Source organism: Paramormyrops kingsleyae, chromosome 8 (genome assembly GCF_048594095.1).
Source record: "Paramormyrops kingsleyae isolate MSU_618 chromosome 8, PKINGS_0.4, whole genome shotgun sequence".
In the NCBI taxonomy this organism is placed as follows: domain Eukaryota; kingdom Metazoa; phylum Chordata; class Actinopteri; order Osteoglossiformes; family Mormyridae; genus Paramormyrops; species Paramormyrops kingsleyae.
In genome coordinates, this window is record NC_132804.1 from 20,966,723 (window position 1) to 20,987,837 (window position 21,115).

General features: G+C 39.9%; 1 protein-coding gene across 17 annotated transcripts in view; it reads right to left on the reverse strand.

Moving 5' to 3' along the window:
• The window catches only part of ptprt (protein tyrosine phosphatase receptor type T), a 217,312-nt gene that overhangs the window by 62,453 nt on the left and 133,744 nt on the right, over positions 1-21,115 (reverse strand). For 6 of the 17 annotated variants that reach the window (XM_023795383.2, XM_023795385.2, XM_023795379.2 and 3 more), the window contains 3 exons: positions 20,271-20,544; positions 11,943-11,979; positions 3,457-3,592 (listed from right to left, as the gene is read on the reverse strand). In XM_023795383.2, the coding sequence (XP_023651151.1) occupies positions 3,457-3,592; positions 11,943-11,979; positions 20,271-20,544 (447 nt within the window). Of the gene's footprint in view, positions 1-499; positions 533-3,456; positions 3,593-10,467; positions 10,525-11,942; positions 11,980-20,270; positions 20,545-21,115 lie in introns of all 17 variants that reach the window. The other 11 variants (XM_023795372.2, XM_023795382.2, XM_023795374.2 and 8 more) reach the window with 4 other exon arrangements.

A 21,115-nucleotide genomic window follows, 5' to 3' on the forward strand; every position in this document is an offset into this window, starting at 1 on the left:
CACTGTATGTAAAGCAGCATTTTAAGTCCCTCTCAGTGGATGAGTGCAATTAAAGTGCGTAAAGAATGGCTTCAAGAGCATTTATTTGCAGCCAGATTATGCAAATAAACCTTAGTGAACAGTTCACTAACCCTGCAGTGCATTGGATGTACTTTTAGAATTTAATATGTTAATTTAAAGTCCTTATGTGAAGCAGCCCTGAAATATCCCATATACCACATGTCCAGAAACCACTACACCATTCAACTGGTGTTGAAAAAAGGGGCAATGGATATGATGGTTTCACTTCTGACATTTCGTACAACTGTGATGCACTTGAGACAAGCAATGGAAATTCAAGTCGGCAATGCTGCCGGCATGGGAGATGAGGAGGTGGAGGTGTGGGGATCTGAGTCGCCTTTCTCCAGCACACAGATCAAACACAAATGGCATATAGGAGCACAGATGAGCAGGGCACCGGTCAGACCAGAGTCGAAATGTGGAATTAAACATGCAATACCCCACGCTCAGAGTTCTCCACGTGTGAATTTCCCTAGCAGATGCGGTTCGAGAAAAGAAAGGAGATAGAAGACAAGGTATAAGACTGAAATTTGGTATCTCCACAGCAGTGAAAGCACAAATGTCAACTGTTACTGACAATGTAAGACAGATGTGCAAATACACAGATCCATATTGAGATACATTCATTATGACATCATCACTCAGAAAAGTTAATATTTCAAACAAAAATGAAAAGAAAGGAAGGCAAAAGCTGACCCCTAGTCTAGTGGGATGAATTAGCCTGAGCAGTAAGGTAATTTTGTGTGTGGCATCAGGGCTGCCCTACAGTAACATCACATTTCTAATCGCAATTTGAGAAGTGCAAGTCCTTCCAAGAGTCTTAAACCTCTGAGAGAAAGAAAATGTTATTTCAATTTCTTACCTGTTTTAACACTTTTTTGCAAAAATTGACCATGCTGTAGTTGCTACTCTATGGTTAGTGAGAGAGAGCTCATGTTTTGGTGAGTCTGCTGTGTTTTAGGGCTTTTGTTCCTGCAAATGCTCTCGTGACACAGAAGTCAGGAAATTTTCCTTTGCCAGTCATGTTGTCTGTGTTGGTTTGTATACGTCAAGGAGCTGATTTAATTTGATTGCAGTTCTTTCACATTTGGAGCAAAATTCTTGTTTATTCTCTATAATTCTCTCTATATTCCACTGTAGTATCTAGAGTCATATTATTTCACCACAGATATAAAATCATTGTGGAATAATATTAAACACAGACATAAAACCACAGGTATTATTTTTATTATTTCATCATAAGGTTTGGTAGATCAATTTCTATCTGTTAACTGTTAAATTGACACCTATCTCAGCTGATGAGTTTAGATTTTTTGCCAGTACAATCCTAAGATTGTACCACAGAGCACTAAAAGGCGATGGAACCCACACACGCTGAGGTGGAGCCGCAGACCAAAACAGGTCTGAGGGTCAGTATCTGTCCCTTTTCCAGGTCTGAAACCAGCGCTAACTAATAAAACACAGTATTGAGCGATCATGTCAAGGCTGCCTTATAATTACAATGTGAAAGGTTGCCAAACAATCCTGACAAACTATGAAAAGAAAGGTAATATCCTATCACTTCCACAACCTCTTTGACAAAACCGGCCGGTGGGAAAGATTCGCTCACTTTACGATAAGAGCAAATACAACCAGACCTGCAGGAAATGTTTACGGTCATCCTAAAGTCCAGACACTTATTGTCTTTGTTTGGGGATGACATCAACCCAGGGAGACATTTTTGCAGCACAATCAAAACATTTCTAAGAATGTTTCATATAAGCCTCCCTGAATTGTAACATGGTTTTTGACACTTTCAATAACATCCAAGGACATGAATATTTTTCCTCAGTTTCCTCCATTTTCTACCAGTTTTCTTCTGGCTATGAACATCTCTTCAGGTCACAAATGCTGCAGGTTAAAAGAAGGTCACCAGGGACTGTACAGTCGCACTGATTAAAATGACAGACTTTACCCTTCCGTTAATAACTGACCATGTAAAGATGTTCTGAGAAGGTCAGACACTCTAGTTACTAAGATGGTCTGTGCACTCACAGGACTCCGCATTTAACAAAAGATGGAAAAAAGATTGAGCTTAATTTAAAACCAACATCCAGCGATGTACTACCTCTATTTCTCAAAAATGATCATTATTAAAAAGATGACGTTTGGCAGAAGTGGCAAAAAGATTGAGTTTAAAGAATTAAAACACAAAAAAGCATAAATTTCACATTTAATCCTAACACACTGTAGCTAGTCTCTGTAGCTGATAAATTTATTCAACCAGTTACAGTATACATGAAATATTTAGAGGACAGTTTACTTGCTTCCACAAAGCACATTCCTACAGATAACTGAAGTGGAAACTGTTAAAATCTGTAATTTATGAATGATTGTTTTGTCATTGATCCAGTGAATGGAGATGCTCAGGCATACTGCTGGCTTGGTGTTTCTCCTTCACCTTCCCATCCGCGCCATACCTGTGCCATACCTGGCACGCTCTGGCGGTCGATAGACGCCACTATTTACTATTTAGGAGCCCATAGCCTGGCAGCCGTCTCCAGCAAACGCCCACAGACTGAGAACCACACCGGGCACCAGTTCCTAAGGGATCCCACATAATGAATACCGGCAAAGTGCTCCTGAGGGGCAAGCAGGCTGCTGGTGTGATCCCAGCCCAACAAAACAAGTCTGACCCTCACGCCTGAGAAAGCGTCACGAGAACTATATGGGTAAAGCAGTCATGTAGTTTCTTTACATATGACAATCATAGCAAACTAGTACAAATCTGTTAAAAAAAGAAAAAAGTTGATAACTGTGCAGTTCTCAATAATAAAATGAAGAAATTTCATCGAAGACAACTTTCACTGTGCAGATTCTTATGAATTTTTTACTTTGACTTAAATTTGGCAGTCCATTACTTATATCAACTAATTTGTCAAGACAGAGAAGTTAATAATTTATGGCATATATATATATATATATATAAATAACAGTCGTATTAACAGGTTAATATTAATCCTACTGCCTTCTTAGAGTTTAAATTTGTTTCTATCTGTAGGGTGATAATGGAGTACGGAGAAAAAGGTTAAATAAAAAAAAAAGGCTTGTAATCCTTTTTTTGCTACAGAAAATGACATGGGCAGTATGTAATTAGGGTATTTACAGAGAGAAAGAGGCAGAGAAAGTGGAGGGAGAGAGAGATGTAATGAGAGTCAGCCAGTGTGCATGTTTACACAACATACAGGAAGTTGTGCAATGCCAAGTGCACCCCTCGAAGCCCTTTTCTTCCTCTAATTCTGTTAAAATGCCAAAAGATATCTTAGGTGGCCTTCCAAAGAAATCCCACAGGAAACAGGAGCTAGCATCCGTAGCACCCCAGGGGGGAGGCTAGTATCGCGCCGTCCGCTCCTTTACCTTCTTTTAAACGTCAGCACCAAGCCGAGCAGGATGATTACAAACATGAGTATCCCGGCAACGACGCCCGCCATCTTGACTGTGCCGTCCACCTGCTTCTCAGGCTCGACCGCATTCGAGTTCTGGGTGGATGCTCCTGCAGGTGGGGGGGGCGGGGCATAGTGGGGAGCACAGACACATCACAGAGAGGAGGAGGGGCTTTACTGCGGGCAGCCACTGCCCACTGACCAATCTCTCAACACAAAAAGCAGACGGTGCTACAACGCATATCACAGTACGATACACGGGAAAATAAAAATCACAGTGGTCACACAGGCATGCACTCAAACACCGGGGCCTTCCCAATTGCTGTCTGGTATAAGATCTCAGTCATAACTTAGGCTTAGGAGAGGGGCATCATGTTCCTGCTAAAAATCAAATCTACTCTAAAAGGTGTAAACAGGCTAGCAGGCTAACATTTAAATTCTATTTTAGCAACAGTTGCAATAATAACAATAAGGTTCTTCCATCAGGGAGTTTGCGAACTCAGGTATTTCTTCTTCGGTCACACACACAGCACTATGATTTAACAAAGCGTGACACACAGAAATGTGCCACAGTAGCCAAAACTCGGCATGAAAGCATGGTCGTCATTTCGCATTTGTTTTCCTGACAAAACCCAAGGTAATACTACTGTGCAAAAAATTGACAAAATTTAAATCCACACAAATGGAAACGACAAATGGCGATGCACAAGGTAATAACAGATAGCACATACATAATAAGAAAATGACAATAAGGCTAAGTTATTAAGGGGCTTTTAGAAATTACACATAAAGAGGCAGATCCTAGCAAGCTATAGTCAATCATTGTTCTGAGAAAGTATTTGCATAACATTTAAAATTGTTGAGAGTAGAGGAAGAAAACTGATTTTTACTTAATTACATTTTGGCACTCTCACTACATTTTTTTCTTCAAATTTATTTGGTGTCACTGCAAGGCTGTTCATTACATCTATTCCTTTAAACAATCAAGTATGCTCACTACTTTCACAGTAGATCAATAAGAACATATGCACCACGTCAGAGCGACATGGACACCTAACTGCAGTGACGGATAGTGTTTGGCATTTGGAGCAGTCTGTGGATAGCTAGACAGAGCGTGCAAAGCCTCGTCTTTAAGTCCTGCATGTTTTGATCGGTGTCTATTGCAGTTACACTTTATTGGACTACACATAAGTTCACATCTCATAATAATCAATTTAACAAAATATGAAGTTCTGATATATTTGCATAATAATGCTATTATTTAGCAGTTCTAAGTCACTCAATGTTTCGGAATAAAACTTCACATTTGAGTAGCATTTTCACGTTACGTTGCTTTTACTTTTTCGACTCTGCCTCTCTTCCAAAACTGTAAACTTCAGATATAAAGCACTGGTAAGATCCTATCATTTTTTTGCACAATAGTTGCATAAAATCATAAACAAAGCAATGGATTAAAATAAAAAAGATCAGCGCCAGTGGGTAGAGAAGGGGCATGCTGAAAGCTCTAGGGGAGAGCTTGCGTATTGTATTTTTCTAAGTGATGAAATGCCGTCACGCACACCGGATGTTTACCAAGGTGAATAATGAAATGGTTCGGCAAGCACGATGAGGGAAACGGAAGCGAGACACAGAAAACGAAATGGCATGTTTCATCATCCCACCCACTAAATACCCCATACCAATCCTCGGCCAATCAAAACAGATGCTCGTTTGTCGGCACCGAATAGTCTGAGATGATAATTCTGTTGCTTTCAGCTAATTAGGATGATGACTCAGGGTTTGTTAGAAGGCATTATGACTCAAAGCTCATGCTGCTGCTTTATTTTTCATGACTTGCTCCTGTACCTTTGGGATAGTTCCCTTACCACATATGTTGTTAATCACATCCTATGAATATCTTTAAACATACAGTAAAGGTCACTATCACTGAAACTACTTAACTCGCCCCAATTGATCAGCCTGAAGGAGGCAGTATACGTGCTAATCTCCCAAAGATTGTTCCTGGTTTTCTTTCCTGCGGTACTTCCATCGACTATTGCCCAGAGTTCCAGAGCATCTTCTTAAAGACGCGCAGCATACATTACCTACTGAACCGCTGCAGCCAGTGTTTTAACGGACATAGTTATACCCCCAAATTTTGAAAGAAAAAGCTACAGAAGTATCTTAAAACAAACAAAAAAACAGGGTAGCCATAAAACCAAACGAAGACAGGAACCTTTTTTTTTTTTAAAAAAAAGCTAACAATTTTACAAGACCCAGGTCACCCAACTTGGCTCCAACTCCTAATGAAAATGTCATTTAAATGGCAGCATGGCTTTGCTTCCAAATTAGGAAGCTTCTACATTAGGTCTAAAGTAGCCCTGACGATACTTTCAGGCATCCCTCTGACATCTCAAACTTATGTAGACATACTGCAGTATGACACCATTTAAGATATTTTCTAAGAGTCGTACAGATTAACTATATTGAAAGATTGTTTCCCAATCCACCCCTGAGAGTTTGGTTCTTTTTCAAAAAGGGGTCAATTCTTTTCCGTTTCAATTTGTGATTAGCCTTGATTTTATTGACACTAAGTAGAATACGGAGCCATTTCTAATACCGCTGTAGTCTTAGCAAACATAAAAATATTACAATTTCAGTAGCAGTCAATCACATCACATTTAGTAACTAGTTTGTTTTGTACATGCCCACAAACATGGCTGTTCAGAAGCAATGTAAAAGCTGTCTAAATTAAATGCTTGACACGAGGCACAAAATTCACATTCCTGTCATTACAGTTAACCTTTTTTTGCTCAATAGCTAGACTTTGCTGGGTTCAGTTTAAAACAAATGAGCAAAAAGGAACATAACAATTCACAAAGGAGTAAAGTGTGCCAAAAAACATACTTTGGTATTTTTTACTGCTTTCTTTGTTTCTCTCTTAGTCTTATTAAGAAACAGCTGAGTAACACAACAGAAAGCAGCTGTAATTTATTTAACATTATTGCATTATAACCTGTAGAATGTCTGTGCAGTGTGAACAGTAGTGTCATCTAAGCCAGTTTTCACTCAGCAGTGGCTATGTGTCAGTGGTAGTTCATGTGTCTCACAGGTGAGTCAAGGTCAGCCATGCATATCCCACTGCTATTCCAGCCTAAATCAGTGTCCTTTGATTGGGTTCAGCAGTTCACGATGTAACAATAAAAGTCCATCTGGCTATCTACCCCTCCACCCCATTTGGTACCATGGAAACCACACCACAGATTGACTAAACGGAGATCCGACCATAAACTCCCCCCAGTTAATCTTCTTCAGCAGGCTGCAGACCGGAGGTAGAGTCTGGAGAGATAGCACTTTGGCCATGAGATTTTCACTGGAGATCCATGTAGCAAGGACAGAGTTTGCCCTCTTCCTAATTTACTACTGCATTAAATATAACTAAAGCCATGTTCTGCAAAAGGAGCAGAGTAGACAATCCTATTTGTGCTCAATTTTTTAACAGGACAGGTTGGTATTGGGTTTATCACTTGTTTGGGGAGAAAATATGCCCATTCTCCGCCCTCTCCAGAGTCAGTACACATTTAAAACCAGTGCAGCAGAGTCCCTTACATTTATGGATACGCTGTAGGTACTCTGGTTATACTGGTGACTTACACCTTCTTACAGAGTGACTTAGACCTCCTTATATGCAGCACAGTTGTGTACTCTGCATAGGGAAAAATACAGATAATTAAATTCAACCAATTAATAGCAGGAATTAATGGTTCTTCAGCTGAATCTATATTTCATAGGAAATGACGGGACAAAACTTTCATCTGACACCTCTGTCTTGCACTATTTATCACTATTTGCTAGGCAAATAATAAAGATGGACTTTTGGGAACTGTTTCATATTTGGTTAACAGTGATTTCAGATATGTCCGTAAGGAGTATACAATGTGCAGCACAGGTTTGCAATTTCTACATGTGATAATATGACATAATTAGAAATCCAGCATCATCAATAAATTGCAAAATCGGCAAACAGCGGATTTCATAATTCATAAACTTGTTAAAGCTCACAGCTAACTTGTAGATACTGTAATAATGTAACATTATTTAAAAATCTTGCATAAACAATTAAATTGCAAATCGGCCTATAGGGGGGTTTCTCCCAATTCCTGCTACAGCAGATCAGGGCAGATCCAGAAAGAAGCATGACTACCAATTTAATTGGAGACGTATAACAAGTACTAATCATGATCATAAGTAATCATTCCAAAAACATATACTTCATCAGTTTATGCCTATAAGCAGTCACTAAAATTGTATGTGATTCCATTCAGGAACGACCATCATTGTGGCTGTTAGAAACCAGCCATATCCTTCGCAGAAGAAAAACCCTTAACAGAACTCAAGTTTTATTCATAGGCCTCATGAGTTACCATTGTTAGGAGAAGCAGGAAGTACCCTGATGCTCTGAAATAAAAGGTGCAGTGATGAGTCAATGGCATCGCATCACAGCATCAGCCATCCCACAGGCCCCTCCCTCATTCCTCTAACGTCAGAGGTGACTGCGCTCTCCTCTGCCCAACTCCGAACATAAAGGTCATGCATTTGTAGAACCACTAAACCTGTAATACATTCTTGGGTCGGGGGGGTGGCTAGCATAATTTTTTTTTAAATCTAATGGACCTTATAATTGTGACGTGATTTCTGAGTCCCTGTCCTCAGCCCCTCATCAGCTGGAGCCCCCACCTGAGATGCCTCAGCTGTCACAGCAATATTGATTAAGATTACCGCAGCTCTTTCCCATTAAAACAATAGGGGTCCCCAGCAGACAAGCAGTCTGGCACCCCCCCCCCCCCATGAATACCCAGGTCTTTTAATTATCTACCAGCACTCTGTCTCTCATACATATTCTTTTGAGTCTTTTCAGGAAAATTTTGTGAGCCCAGCAGAAATCAAAGCTCGAAATAATTGAAGGAATTCCACACCACCCCACAATATATTACGAAAATCACAATCTTGCAACAATTAAACACCATTTCCTCGAAACAAGAGAATTGGCTACCTGCCAGGATAAAGTAGTCTTTTTTCTTTGATTCCAGGGTAAAATTAAGTAGCTAAAGGGATTACCATCTGCATGGTAGCATGGCTAGAACTGATGTTACATATCTGAACTGTAAACAAAGCACTACACTAACACTACAATACAATGCAGACTCAGGAATTCCACAAAGGCCCTTGCAAGTTTATAACAAAATCTGCAAATAACATATGGATGGATGTATTCGATTATAACATTTTAACTAAATTATAATGATTATTATTATAATTATTTCATATAAATAGCAATTATTAGTCTACTCAGGTAAATAAAAAGCAGTAGCACAATTTTATATTAATTGGCAATAAGCAAGAAAATAAAACAGATTTTTTGTTTAATGAAAAATGAAAGCCACTTCTTATTTATGGTCACTCAATTGAAAAGCTGCGATGAACCCGCATCGACGGTACGACAAACACACTGCAATTATAGTATGGCAGCTCTGCTGCCTACTTTAGTTTTCAGGCTGTAGGGGTTCGAAAAAAGCCTTGGAGGTGAGGGGACGGGGCAGAAGTTCTAAGGCCACACAGCAGACGGAGGGCCCCCTGTCATATCAGCTGTCATTCTCAGACTGAAAGAGCAGGCATGCATTCATGATAATGGTGTTAGGGAGCAGAGATGGGCTGCGAGACATCACCTGAACACAGATCTAGCCACACGCAGACCACACGGCTTGAATGACATCTATTCCACAAGAGGTCATCGCTTGAATTTGCACATGAACACAAAACAAGTCACCACTCAAACACCAACACAGAAATACACATACATTCAAGGAAAAAAGAATTGGACTTCTGATTCCCTGAGGGCTTTTGCTGAATACACAGCATAGTAGAGCTTAAATTGTTCTCAGAAATTACCACAACAAAAGCCCTTATCTAACTCACCAGGGAAATAGGCATTTCCCAGTGAAACACACTGTTACTTTGAGAGATGGACACTTTGAGGGCTGTGTCATCAGCAACAAATAAAGAAAATGAAATACTTTCAAGGTGCACAATGCATTATGGGTGATATCCCTTTAAAAGGGAAGGGTTTCTGGTGTAGATAAAAGTTAGTCTATGTCATTATTTTTTAAGTTTTGCTCAGAAACTTGTTAAAGCTCACGCCTAATTTGTACATTAATGTGTACGTTTGAACTTAAATAGCATTTTTTTCTGTTTCAAAAACTGCTACACATTTTACAGTACTTGAAAGTTATAAATGGTCTTCCGAACCTTACGTCTGTTTACATTTTTTTTTTTATTAAACCCCACATTCAATAAGATTTTTTATTATTATTGCCTTAACATTTTCATACAAAATATGATGATTAAGATCTGACCAGACAAAGGAAAACGAAATGTCCTCAGTTACAAAAAACCTTTTACTTGGAACTTTCACATGTAGATATAATCAGTGCAGTGACAGGGCCAGGATTAGAATTTTCACTGAATCAGAGGTTTCAGATGTTAACCTGTATGTGTAAACTTAGTGAATGGGGGGTGGGATTTTGTTGAGACCGATCAAAATTATAATCAAGCTAAACTGGATCCTTGCAACTTGCTTGCCAAGTTCCCGCATTGAGCCTGTTCTACGCTCATCCAAGACAACTATCTTCTGTCATTCAGAAGCAAGACTCTGAGCAAAACTGTCCATAAATTAAAATACAAGGATTTTAAATAAATAATAGTAATAATAATAATAATAATAATAATACTAATAATAACAAACAATATGGAGATAAACAACATTAGGGCACCAAGATCTTAGTAGCATTAATGACAAAAAAACTACACTTTGGTTTAGGATCAGACATGCAGCCAAATGCATTAAAAGTATAGTAAAGAAACAAATGAAACAGAATACAAACAAATGGGAAATTAAGTAATTAAGAGAGAACAGAATGCAGAAATCTGTCTATGGAGCAATAATCACCTTCACTGGGGATGACAAGAATGTATGGCGTTGTTATTTGCCCCCTACCTATTACCACTAAGAACAAGGTTTATCGTTCCAGGTCGGCATGCATGAGAGAAAGGAAACAAAGAAAAAAAGTCTAAAAACAAAATACTGCTCCATCATCAAGACTTCCGGGTCTTCGCTTGAATTGCAACAAATTAAAGGTACAGCTGTGAGCAGAAACGTATTCAGGGAGATAGTAGGGCTGACACCATTTCTCAGTACTGCGGGGTCCACAGATATTGACAACTGGGTGTGGTGAAACAAAAAAAAAAAGGTTTGGAAGCTCCATAGAAAAGGAGCTTCTTCATGGAGGGATCACTAAAGAATTTATGTGGCTGTTATCAAAGGAGAGAGAAGTACTAGGGGCATTTAACATGGCTGATGTTCAGAGATTCATTTTTTAATGAATCCACTTGAATCTTAAATGCACTGATGTCAATCTGTGATTCTGACTCAGAAAAATATACATATATATGATATATGTATACACAGAAACAATGTTATAACTTTGTGGCACAGTTTGTTTATTTTATTTTTTTATTATTTAAATCTGGGTAATAACAGCACAATAACAGCAAGCTATTATGTTGAAAATTGCACTTTCAATCCAGCTCTACTGTGACTGAGTATTAATTGCTCGGCAAAAACAAATACAAAATGCCACAAAGTTGAAAGCATGGCTTTTCCGAAGCAGACACACAAATGGTACCTCCCACTCTAAAAGAAAAGACTGAATTCATGAAAAATGGGTGACAGACACAAAAGACATAAGTATAATTGGTTCATGTTTACACAGATATTAAAACTGATGTTTAACAAAATGATGACATGATTCTGAAGCCTAACAATCCTTTGTGTCATAAAAAACAAATATCTAATATTAAGATTTCCGTAAATTATATTTAGAAATCATATCTGAGAATATTAAAATACTAAACAAAAGGTGATATGAGAAAAAAATGTAAAAAAAAAAAAAAAAAAGAAAACATGCATATTTGAGTTTGATGTGTTTGCGAATGGTCAAAATAATATTTTTAAAGTTTAAATCTGATTAAATGTCTATCCTGGCTTTTATAACACAGGACTTATATATAATGCCAAGCTTTTTGCATTGTGATCAGCAATGAACAGTATTTAATACCCCCAGGGACAATATGAGCAAAATTACCCCGAAAGAGGCTGTAGGTACAATGGGGCAGCAAACGAGCCCCTAACATTCATGTTCACATCATTAGTCATGTAAATAATGCTACAAAATTATCATTATTACTTAGAAGAGTTTGTATCAAGCATCAAAAGGGAATAAGGGGATATACTGAGCAAACAGAGTCACCCATTGTACCTACATCTTTAATAACAACAACCTCCAGATAACATATTACAGGAATTTTCAGCTTTCCTTTGGTTAATTAAAGTAGCATGCAGAAACATCACTGAAAATAGCATACCTTTATTAGCCAGTCGCACACAGTTGATTTTTGTTTCCTGTAAAGAGAAATGAAATAAGTTTTAAAAAATGTTAATGAAACAACTTTGATGTGGACTTTTAGTAAACTGCAAGAGCTACATGACACACTATTGCATCAAGTCACAAGGGAGCACACTAGAGATATAGGAGCCCAAACAGGAGGAGTCAGGGCTCCAGATGAGACGACAATCAAGTCAGCAGGAGTCCATAGCTGACCTCCTGCAGCTGTTACGTCACCATGCTTGTAGAGAGCACTGATCTGCATGAGTTAATTGCTGCAATACACCGTAATCAGGTCATGTTCCCTCTCTCCTGCCCCTAGCTGCTGGCCTAGACCCTGCTACCATCTCAGCTGGAAAGCTCCCATGCCTTTCAGGATACCCTCCTCTCCAGCCCTATTCACATTGCCGCGTGGCCTCCTGCCCTCCCGAAACCCCAGAGACACCATGTTTGTGGTCAGCATCCTGACCAGTGCTGACCCTGGCCGCCCTTCCCTGTGCCCACAGAATGCAGGCAGGTCCTGTCAGATGCACATGGGCTCTGCTCGCACGCACTGCCTAAAGTCAAAAGAAATCTTACACCCTTTTACTCTCTGCACCCTGGTGGTAAACAATATGAGGAAAATATATCACTATACCCCAATATAAAGTATTAATGCTGCTTTAATTAAGAAAGAATACAACACAGAATTCCAACATTATTACTCTTATTGTTACTCTTAATACACCTTTGGCTAGTGGGTGCAGAATTTGAACCCTGAATTCTGAAGGTGGGAGCCACTACGCCACACAAATAATAACTATTATTATTGCTCTTGTTATTGATTAGTAGCGTTAGCATAATACTTCATACCAGCCTCCACCAGAGGTCCACAGCATCAACATTTTGTGGCAGTCTCCCTAACCTCATGCAGTGTCCTAAAGCAAACTGAAGGCATTCCCTCAAGCTACTTAATGCTGCCAAAGATATTATAATGCAGGAAAATCCTCAGGGTGAATAACGTGGGAGCCCTATCAGTCGGCTTCCCTGGCAACGGGTAGCACAATGCTCACACACAGAGAACACAGCTCTCCCCATACACATCCGTGTGCGGACAGGGGGTACATGTTCACCTAAACACATCCGTGTGCAGCCACGACGTATATGTTGACCTAAACACATCTGTGTTAAAGAACCAGATTTGTGACACACAGTTTTCAGCTCCAAGTCCTACTGTTAAATGGGATAGGAGTGTCTCCCAAATCTATGACTATGTTTGATAAGCAGCATAATAATAATAATAATAATAATAATAATAAGCTTACAACCATAAGCTCTGATCTGGGCACTTGGCAAACAATTAGCATTACCAACGTATAATCATCATGGGAGAGAGGCACACTGATCGATTCATTTAATTTCAGCAGCAGTCCATATCAGGTTTCAGGATGCTACATAATTAATTTAAATTAACCTGCAATATTGATTTTCCCACCACCACTGTTGAAATTCTGCTATGTAAGGATAGATCTCATCCAGCCTAGGAAGAGAACTCGTTTCACTGGTGATGCTGTTTTCTGATGCTTCACTCGCGTGACCCAGGCACGCCAGGTCAAGAAAGAGGGGTTCCACGGGATTTGGGAGAAAGGTTAGGACATAAACATAAGAAGGATGGGGTGCAAAAAAAGAAGAAAGTGATCCAGTAAACAGGACCAGTCGAGAGCCCTGGTTTTCACTGAAAGACTTCCAGCAATGAAAAATGAACTGAAATGGTGGGGATAAAGAGACAGGCGATTTGTACTTGGCCAGTCATGGTCACCCCCCCCCCCTTTCTGATTTGCAGATTAAACTGTCAGAGTTTATTCAGCATCACAAACAGCCAGCCCCTCCTCAGGACGACCCCAGCAGCAGTCCACTCTTCTCCAGGCTGGTCAGTAAAGCGCAAAGCCCGAGATCCTCCTGACTCCGCAGTGACACGTCAGTCCGGCAGCTCTGACCGGCATGAGGCCAAGTTTGCCTCTGGGAGGATGCAGCAGCATGCAGCGCCCGCAGCAAGCAAGTCAGGCACAAGCAGAATCTGCTTCTCTGACAGCTTCTTTCCATCTGCCTTTTTTAAATGCATATAATACTTAGGACATGCTGGTCTTGCCGAGTATAAACTGTTCTTGCCGAGTGCAAGTTCAAGCCTTTGAAACTACAGCACTTTTAAAGAATAGACCACCTAATCTGTATAGAGATTAAGTCATTAAATGTAACATATTTATAACAACACTGGGTACTCAAAGTCAAATATTATTTTAACTTATTCGGTCATTACAAAGTATAAATAATTTTTTCCCCAATATGCTAATGTTTGATTGCACATTTTGAGACAAAACCAGTAGGCAGGATGGGGAACTAAAATGCCCAGATGTTATACATGACTCCACTCCCAAACACACGAACAAACAAACAAACAAATACTCAATTCATGAAGGGAAGAGCTGAAGCAATCCATCATTTTCTTCTCATACAACCTTCGGCCACCCAGCTGCACAAACACTGAAAAGAACAATGAGGGATCTCTCACCCTCTATATCCTGCTAGGAATCGCTCCATCATATTCAAAAACCCCCATCTTTTCAAAACCAGTATTGTCCTGCCGCAGTAAACCAAATCTCGTTTTGGTCTGTGTACTTCTGAGAGGGGAGGAGGGGCTTTATTAAAACCACACCACACTGCCAGGTTCACCCAAAGGGAGAAAGGTGACAATGCCCCCCAAAAGTCAGGAATAAAAGAAGAAAAATCATTTAAAGGAACCAGCAAACAACAGGAAGCCAAGAGCTGAGAAGTGAAATGGGAAGGGGGATGGAAAGAGTTCTAAGAAATCAGCTGTGACTTAAATCTTCTGTGCAGCATCTGACTTCAGGAAATGTCAGAACCACCATTTCAAAATGCATTCAGAGTAATTTTTTCCCCCCATCTTCTGACGATTCATGTTGCTCTTAGCCGAGTGACATTTACTGCACAAGAATGTACATTGGTAATGCCTGTAGCGATTCAGCGGCTCTGAAATTTTTGAAATTTAAATATCTGGGGAAAAGTATGCTAAGACAGCTACAGTGCTGATAATGGGTGAGCTCTGTTTACTGTCGTATGTGTGCGACTCCAGCCTGGTTTTCAGAAGCTCCCACCACACCGAACTGGGGAACTTTTGCACACTATCCACAGTTACTGTAGCAAAAAGCAACTCCTGCAATCTGTGAACATCTGCTGCACTTTCTGAATCGCTTAAAGAGGAGGACAGGGACAGGCCACCTAGCTCAACTGCTAAGGCTTTCTAGGTATGACATTTGTGTTAATCTGTGGGAAAAAAACAATAAATCACCACATATTTTGCCAGTAATATATGTTTTATTTCTATCTGGTGTTAAAACTTTTGAATTTACTGTCCTTGAATGGAGGTGTCCCTGGACATAGTAATATACAATGGGATGCTAATTAACTGTTGTCAGAAACAAGTAGCGGCAATGTTAATGAACATAAATTCTAATTTATTGCAGCACAGCACTAGAAACTCCGCAAATGAGCGAAGGCAGGCTGGCAGCGCTGCAAAAGCAGGTCTGCCCATGAGCTGTTGCTCAAATTGTTGTCAGTGACAAGAGCCAGAGGTGAATACCAATATATTCCATACTGTCTTCTGGTCTTCTGGTGCGCCCTGGGGACCCCAGATTTCACAAAGAAGCAGCCTCATAACAACACAATCCTCAAAAGAAAAAGTGGCATTCAAATAAAAATTACCCCCCCCCACCCCACCCCTCCCAGTCCCCTACAAAGCTTCTGTTTTTATTAGGGAAAATGGGACAGTTTCAAATGTTGGCTGCTCGCTGATTGAAAGAGTCTAATAAGCAACAAAGACAAACAACAGGGAATTACCAATAAAAATATACCTGCGACCGGTGCCTCTGAGACAGATAATCAAAACACAGCTATCATTAGATGTTAAGGACCAGGTCATTCCTGGCTTTGAAGTCCATGTGGGACATGAAAATAAACCACTTGACTTTTATAGGTTGTAATTGGCCACAAAGAACTTTGCACATTGATAAGACACAATTTAAGGTAGCTGACCAATGAACAATAAGCAGCAGACGCAGGTATAGGTTGCCTGTGTACAGTAGTTTCTGCCCAATTAAGCTACTTTGGTGTACTATTCTCTAGCTATTGTACTGGAATACCCTACCAATACTACTGATTCCTTGCTGTTACCAGAGGTTTCTACCCACCAAGAACCACACTAAACAGTGTCACATTTCATATCAATCACGTCTTGCATAGTTACTAGGGATTCAGGGGGAGTGGCGTATTGTCTGGTGGCACCCATGAGCCCAAAAGAAAGACCTCAAATCCATCACAGTATTTTGTTGGAAAGATTCCTAATGTTCCTGAGCACCCTGGAACCTGACTGGGATGCTGGAACAATAAGAGGAATCAGAGACGGGTCCTTATGGGCGGTACGGTAGCACAGTGGTTAGCACTGCCTCCGCATGTGTGGAGCTTGCTATTCTCCCTGCATTGTTATAGGGTTTCCTCTGGATTCTCTGGTTTTCCTCCACAGTGCAAAAACATGCTAAGGTGAATTGGTGTTACCGAATTGTATGTAGGTGCAAAATTTGTTTGCCCCGTGATGGGTTGGCGCCCCCCACCCTGGGTTATCCCCTGACTTGCGCACATAGCTTCCAGGATAGACTCTGGACCGCAGTGACCCTGAATAGGACAAGCAGGTACAGAAGATGGATGGATGGAGATCGGTTCCTGTGTGATGGGAAATGCCCCATCCATCCGGGGCCAGACCACCTGCACCACTCATGGGAGACACCCACTCAATTCCTGGTAACTCAGCATAGCCAGCCTTTCTAAGTCGGATACACGTGTTCTCCACTTGCCAAAATACAAAATATAAAAGATATCAAAGCCAAGGTGTGCTTGAGAGGGCTGAGAATGCAGCTTGGAACCAAAATCAGTAACAAATCTGCACTAACAAAAACGCAGCAGACGGTGTTGCACATTCTTGCATTTTAAATATGTACCTTTTACCTCTTATTGGGAAATCAATTCTTTTTAAAAAACATTGTATTTATTACACCCTGTAAGACATTTACCACATTACATGTACCATTCATGAGTTTGGATGTGTTCTTTGTTTATAACAGCACATTATGTATCATGAGAAATAAGAATAATATATTACGAAGTGAAACGGCTTGTAAGTAACCAGTGGAAGTACATGATTACACTGCTAGTGTCATAATGCATTACAACTCTGGAAAAAATTAAGAGAGCATGTCAAAATTTTTAGTTCCATTCATTTCTCAATTTATGGGTACGTGCCTGTGTAAAATATACATAATTTTTGCACAATTATCTCCAGCATGGCTCTTCTCTGCTTCTCACTGATGAAGGGCTTCTTCCTTGCTTTATGGGAGCTCAGTCCTGCTTCTAGGAGCCTTTTATAAATTGTCCTAGCAGTGCACTTCACACCACTTAATGTTTCCCATTCCTTTTGAAGGTCACTTGAGGTCATCTTCCGATTTATGAGGCACTGCTGGATAAGTTGCTTGTCATCTCTGGCATTAGAAAGTTGCTAAAAGTCCAACAGTATTCCAGTCATGTTACTTGGACAGGTAGGTATACCAGAGAAACTAGCAATGAAACAATAAAATATAATTTCAGCTATTTATTTAAGTAGTCACCTCATTATTTAAAGAAAGGCTATCCTTTTTGCAACATGCACAAAGTTTAAGTTTCTGCAAGAGTACAAATTCAAAATTTTTTTTAGAAATGGTAAAATTAAATAGTTAATGTCACAGCCTAGCCTAAAATATGGTTCTTCCCAGATCAGAATTTTAAAGAAGCTTTAAGAACATCTGCATGAAACACACTGAGATGATACGGAAATCTCACTTGAAGCCACAGGTACGGTAATGATTTTAGTCAGAAATCACACAGGAAAAGAGCCCCGAGAGAAAAATTTAGCCAAGAAACAACATTCAAAGGCCAACAGAAAAAGAACAGGTTTAAAAGTAAACCCAGCATCATCAAAGACGACCATGGAAAAACTATGTGTAAAAAGCATTAAAAATTAAAAATTTCTAGCTTATAAATTTCTATTTTACTCTTTCATCATAATTGGTGAGGTTTTCGTAATTTGTGCAGTGGATTTAACGAAAGATTAACGCCTCTAGATTTCTCAGTCTCCCTGGTCCTGAGGTATACCTAGGCCTGCTCCCCAAGCAGATGTTCGGAATGCTCAATCGTACAGCCAACAAGAGCGGCATGGCTGGAGAGACTGTGCTCCGCACACCTGAAGTGGCAGATCAAAGTTATCGATATGACCGAGCAAAGCCCTGAAGATGACACTGACTGATGGTAGCACAGAGGTACTAGGGAGACAACTTACACCCATGTGTCTAAAAAGATCCTTAATGTTTTTTTATGGGGAACATCTAAAGTGGCAGAATGCACCATCCGGCAAGCCAAAGACACCCGGCCTCCTCATTATCCCTTCCTTCGGTGACACTGCCATTGATATTGCCACTTTCCCTCCCTCCTTCCTCCAGTCCTCTTTTCTTGCTCCTGCTCCCCTTTCTCAGCCTCCCTCCACTTCTTTTTTCCCCTCTCCTCCCTCCTCTCTTCTGCTATGTCCATTTTGGTGATTATGTATTCAGAGGTTAATATACAGTCTCCTGCAACAGACCCTTTGGAAATCCAATGGGGTATTTAAAACGACTCAGAGAACCAAAAGATGACTCCAGTGAGCGAGTCAACCACAATGAAAAGCAGGAACGGGAGGGGGGGAGATACTATTCTGGTTAAGAAAGTGCTTTTCCTGTGCATGCAGAGAGGTCCTTCTGCCTCTGTTTCCAGATCTGTGGGGTATTTATTAAGATTTACCATGTAAATGAACACAAGCTAGTTAAGCCAAAAATTGCCAACTGTAGTAGAGACCTTCACTACGTCACTTATTTTCGATTTGTTTTTCCTTATTTGAAATACATTAAAGCCATTTGTGCAAAAACATCTTCATTTTTGTCCTTTTTCTGCTTTTTAAAAATTGGATTTCAGTTTTCTTACTAGATTTTGATTTGGGTGTACAGTATTTTATTTCCACTTGTCTATGGTCGCTCATTGGAAGCTTAGCCTAGCAGCTCTTGCACCACGGTTGCTTGTTAAGTGTTATCAGCCTCACTTGCACTTCAACTTAGGAGAAGTGACCGACAACCAACCAACCAACCAACCAAAATAAATAAATAAATGCCTGCCAAAGAAATGCAAATGTTAATTTCAAAATACTGCTTTATCGTTTAAAATAATTAGACTTGCTGATTGGTAGACAAGTGCCTAGTGCAATCAGAGCAGAAACAAATCCTGCTTCTGTAGAAGAGTGGATCACATTAAAAAACTGCCAATGATATTTCCTTTCAGCCCTTTTCATCATCTGCTACTGAACAAAATGAACTCAGTATCATTTTAGATCTTTGTTTCTGGAAGTTTGAATGAGTCGACAATCAGGATATGCTACACTCATAATAAAGTGAATTATTAACAGAAATGTGCATCGAAAAACGGTGGGAACTCCAAACAAAAAATGACTCGAATTCCACAGGTCATCTTGACACATTAAGGACTACAAGGGCAGAGCCTCCAGTCTACCAATGACATTCTATACTTTCATAGACCCTTTTCACAACATATCTCAAGGAAATACTAAAATCAGGATTTCATTTAGGCATTGCAGAACAACATTAATAAAGAGAAGCACAAAATCAGTCAAATGTTATATGAAACAAAGATGTTCAATCCATATAACATTCGCTGGTTTCTTCCCACTGAAATTATGCATTTATGCAAATAGCAAAGCTTTAAAAGGAACATATTCCATGTAAAGGGATAGCATTACTCTTCAGATATCAATGTACTGTTCCCCTCTTTAGCACATGCAAAACAGTTATATCAGGCAGGAATGTGTAAATTTAGGTGAAAAAATTCAATTGGTCTAGTAAACCTGTCATTAGGAGCTGTTCGCTCATTGACAAGCCTATGGGATAAATAAATGAATGAATGAATGAATGAATGAATGAATGAACAAAGGAACAAATATATAAACAAATAAATATTTGTTTATGTGAATGAATAAATGAACGAATGAATGAATGAAACTGTTTTCTTCACTAGACAAAAATAGCGCGCCCTGCAACTCCTTTTTTCCCAGATAACTCACTATAATACTGGTTCATGATGTCACAATAATCAAGGACAAAAGTTAAATAAGACGATACAGCAAACTCACCCCATTCGCTTTGCTCAGAGCCTGAAAGTAAATGCTGTAGCTCTTGGTAGGCGACAGCGGGGCATTCCAGTACCCGTTGTACGTCTTGTTATCGCCCACTGTGAAGGGCTGCACGAAAGACAGGTTGACGGGCAGCAACTCGGCGGCAAAGTAGTGCACCGAGTCCAGCACAGAGGCATTCCTGAAGCTGACGGGGACAGAGAAGCACTCGAGCACCTCAGCTGCGCGGCGAGACTTCTGCTTCCGCTCTTCTTTCACTACTAGCTGATAGGCACTGCAAACAGGAATGGAGGGCACAGATCAGTGGAGACCCTACAACTGCAAGGGAATGAGGCAGTAGCTCTTTGCTGAATACTGAATATGGAGACACTGTGAATTTTGACCCCACGTTGCTATTAGTGTATGAGATTCAATACTTTTAAAGTACCCAGTACAGTATATCTAAGCATAAATATCGAGCAGGTGTGATTATTAGAATTTCTTTGGGTTTGTAAAGCCCTTTACAAGTTCAATATATTATTATTATTATTAAAATATCTGTCTCACTGTTTGCTTTCTACCTCTGCAGATCTTTTAACTCAGCAACCAACCCAAAAGGTCACTTTGGGTGCTTTTCCACCGCACTAGGTATGGTACTTTTGGTACTTCAAACGTATGGTACTTCAAGGTGTTAGTTTGTTATGCACAAGCAACTCTCACATCGCAAGGACTGTGATACTGATTTGAATGTGATCAGGCTTTTTCATACTTTTATACTGTCCAAACATTACAGGTTTAATTTCAAGGGGTTATTATAGGTTTAAGTTTTAAGGGGGGTTGTGTTTCACTAAAACTGTTTGTCATAG